Source organism: Triticum dicoccoides, chromosome 5B, assembly GCF_002162155.2.
Source record: "Triticum dicoccoides isolate Atlit2015 ecotype Zavitan chromosome 5B, WEW_v2.0, whole genome shotgun sequence".
Classification (NCBI taxonomy): Eukaryota; Viridiplantae; Streptophyta; class Magnoliopsida; order Poales; family Poaceae; genus Triticum; species Triticum dicoccoides.
In genome coordinates this window covers 620,111,595-620,113,605 of record NC_041389.1, presented here as the reverse complement: position 1 = coordinate 620,113,605, position 2,011 = coordinate 620,111,595, and the positions used below count along the sequence as shown (strand labels likewise).

General features: G+C 62.9%; 1 protein-coding gene across 1 annotated transcript; it reads left to right on the top strand.

Moving 5' to 3' along the window:
• Nucleotides 1-282: 282 nt before the first annotated feature.
• On the top strand, nt 283-1,770 carry LOC119312113 (syntaxin-121-like). The gene has a single exon (XM_037587849.1). The coding sequence runs from the start codon at nt 619-621 to the stop codon at nt 1,579-1,581; it is 963 nt and encodes a 320-aa protein (XP_037443746.1). The 5' UTR covers nt 283-618; the 3' UTR covers nt 1,582-1,770.
• Nucleotides 1,771-2,011: the final 241 nt, after the last annotated feature.

Genomic DNA, 2,011 nt, shown 5'->3' with positions numbered 1-2,011 from the left:
ATTCACCGCCGCCCAGTCCAATCCAATCCAAGCAGTTCACGTAGAATTTCCCGCCACATAGTACGAGTAGGATCGAGTTTTACTATTCTTAATTTTACCCGCGGCGAGCTGATTTGTCCGGCGCGGCGCGGTGCGCTGCAAAAATAGAATCCCTTGCACATGCCCCCTGCCCGTGAACTTTGTACGGCCAGCTAAGCTGCGCGCCGCACCGCACTGACGCGGTTAGGTTCGAGATTTCCGTTTTCCAGACATAGATAGCCGACGCACCCACGCCACCCCGTGATCCAAGGACCGAACCTGGACGCCAAGCCAAGCCATCGGATCGGATCGGATCCACTTGCCGCAGGGAGAAGAAGGGTCTGTGGGTCGCCGTCCCCTTCCTCCCACCTTCCCCGAGCCCCGCACGAGACGAGACGGCAGACCCCTTCAACCCCCCACTCCGCGTCCCCGCCCCGATCAGTACCGGTTAAGTAACTAACCTCTTCTTCCTCCCTTGTCCACTCCGCTTCTCCCCATCCAAGAAACCGCGCCAGGACCTCCGCCGATCAAGGAGAATCAAGAAGCCGGCGTACAGACCGATCCATCGATCGACCCTTGCCTGAGCCGGCAGCAGCAGCCATGAACAACCTGTTCTCGAGTTCGTGGAAGCGCGCGGGCGCGGGGGGCGACGGCGGGGACCTGGAGTCGGGCGGCGGCGGCGGGGTGGAGATGACGGCGCCGCCGGGCGCCGCGGCGGGGGCGAGCCTGGACCGCTTCTTCGAGGACGTGGAGTCGATCAAGGACGACCTGCGGGAGCTGGAGCGGATCCAGCGCTCCCTCCACGACGGCAACGAGTCGGGCAAGTCGCTCCACGACGCCTCCGCCGTGCGCGCGCTCCGCTCCCGCATGGACGCCGACGTCGCCGCCGCCATCAAGAAGGCCAAGGTCGTCAAGCTCCGCCTCGAGTCGCTCGACCGGGCCAACGCCGCCAACCGCTCCGTGGCCGGCTGCGGGCCGGGCTCCTCCACGGACCGCACCCGCACCTCCGTCGTCGCCGGCCTGCGCAAGAAGCTGCGGGACGCCATGGAGTCCTTCTCCTCCCTCCGCTCCCGCATCACCTCCGAGTACCGGGACACGGTGGCGCGGCGCTACTTCACCGTCACGGGGGCCCAGCCCGACGAGGCGACGCTGGACACGCTGGCGGAGACGGGCGAGGGGGAGCGGTTCCTGCAGCGGGCCATCGCGGAGCAGCAGGGCCGCGGGGAGGTGCTGGGCGTGGTGGCGGAGATCCAGGAGCGGCACGGCGCCGTGGCGGACCTGGAGCGGAGCCTGCTGGAGCTGCAGCAGGTGTTCAACGACATGGCCGTCCTGGTGGCGGCGCAGGGGGAGCAACTGGACGACATCGAGGGCCACGTCGGGCGGGCGCGGTCGTTCGTCGACCGGGGGCGCGAGCAGCTCCAGGTCGCCCGCAAGCACCAGAAGAGCTCCCGCAAGTGGACCTGCATCGGCATCGGCATCCTGCTCGTCGTCATCCTCATCATCGTCATCCCCATCGTGCTCAAGAACACCAACAAGAGCAACAACAACAACAACCAGCAGTAGTAGGAATAGCTTGTGATGATATGATCCTGGCTTGCTTGCATGCTTGCTGGGTGTTGTTGATCGTTTTTTGTGGAATTTTTTGCGATTGTAATTACTCCATCCGTGCGGTTCGTTGAGCCAATCGATTATGTTATATAACTATATACTTTTCGGCGATTTATGAGTGGTAATTATGCAGTTGATTGAGTTTGGGTTGGAGTGTGGAGCCAAGCTTGTGTGACAGGTGAGCCAACTTTGACTTGGTCGGAGTCCATGTGCCGGCGCGGCTGACCGGCGACGCACTCAATCGGGAGAGAAGAAGAGAAGATTCATTCAGGTCCCAACTACCTCCAGCCTCAGGCTCCAGATGCGAGGCACCGCTCGTTGGTTGGAGTAATCTACGGCAGGTCGTCAAATCTCGAGCTGCCTGCGTGCTCGTCAACCATGGACA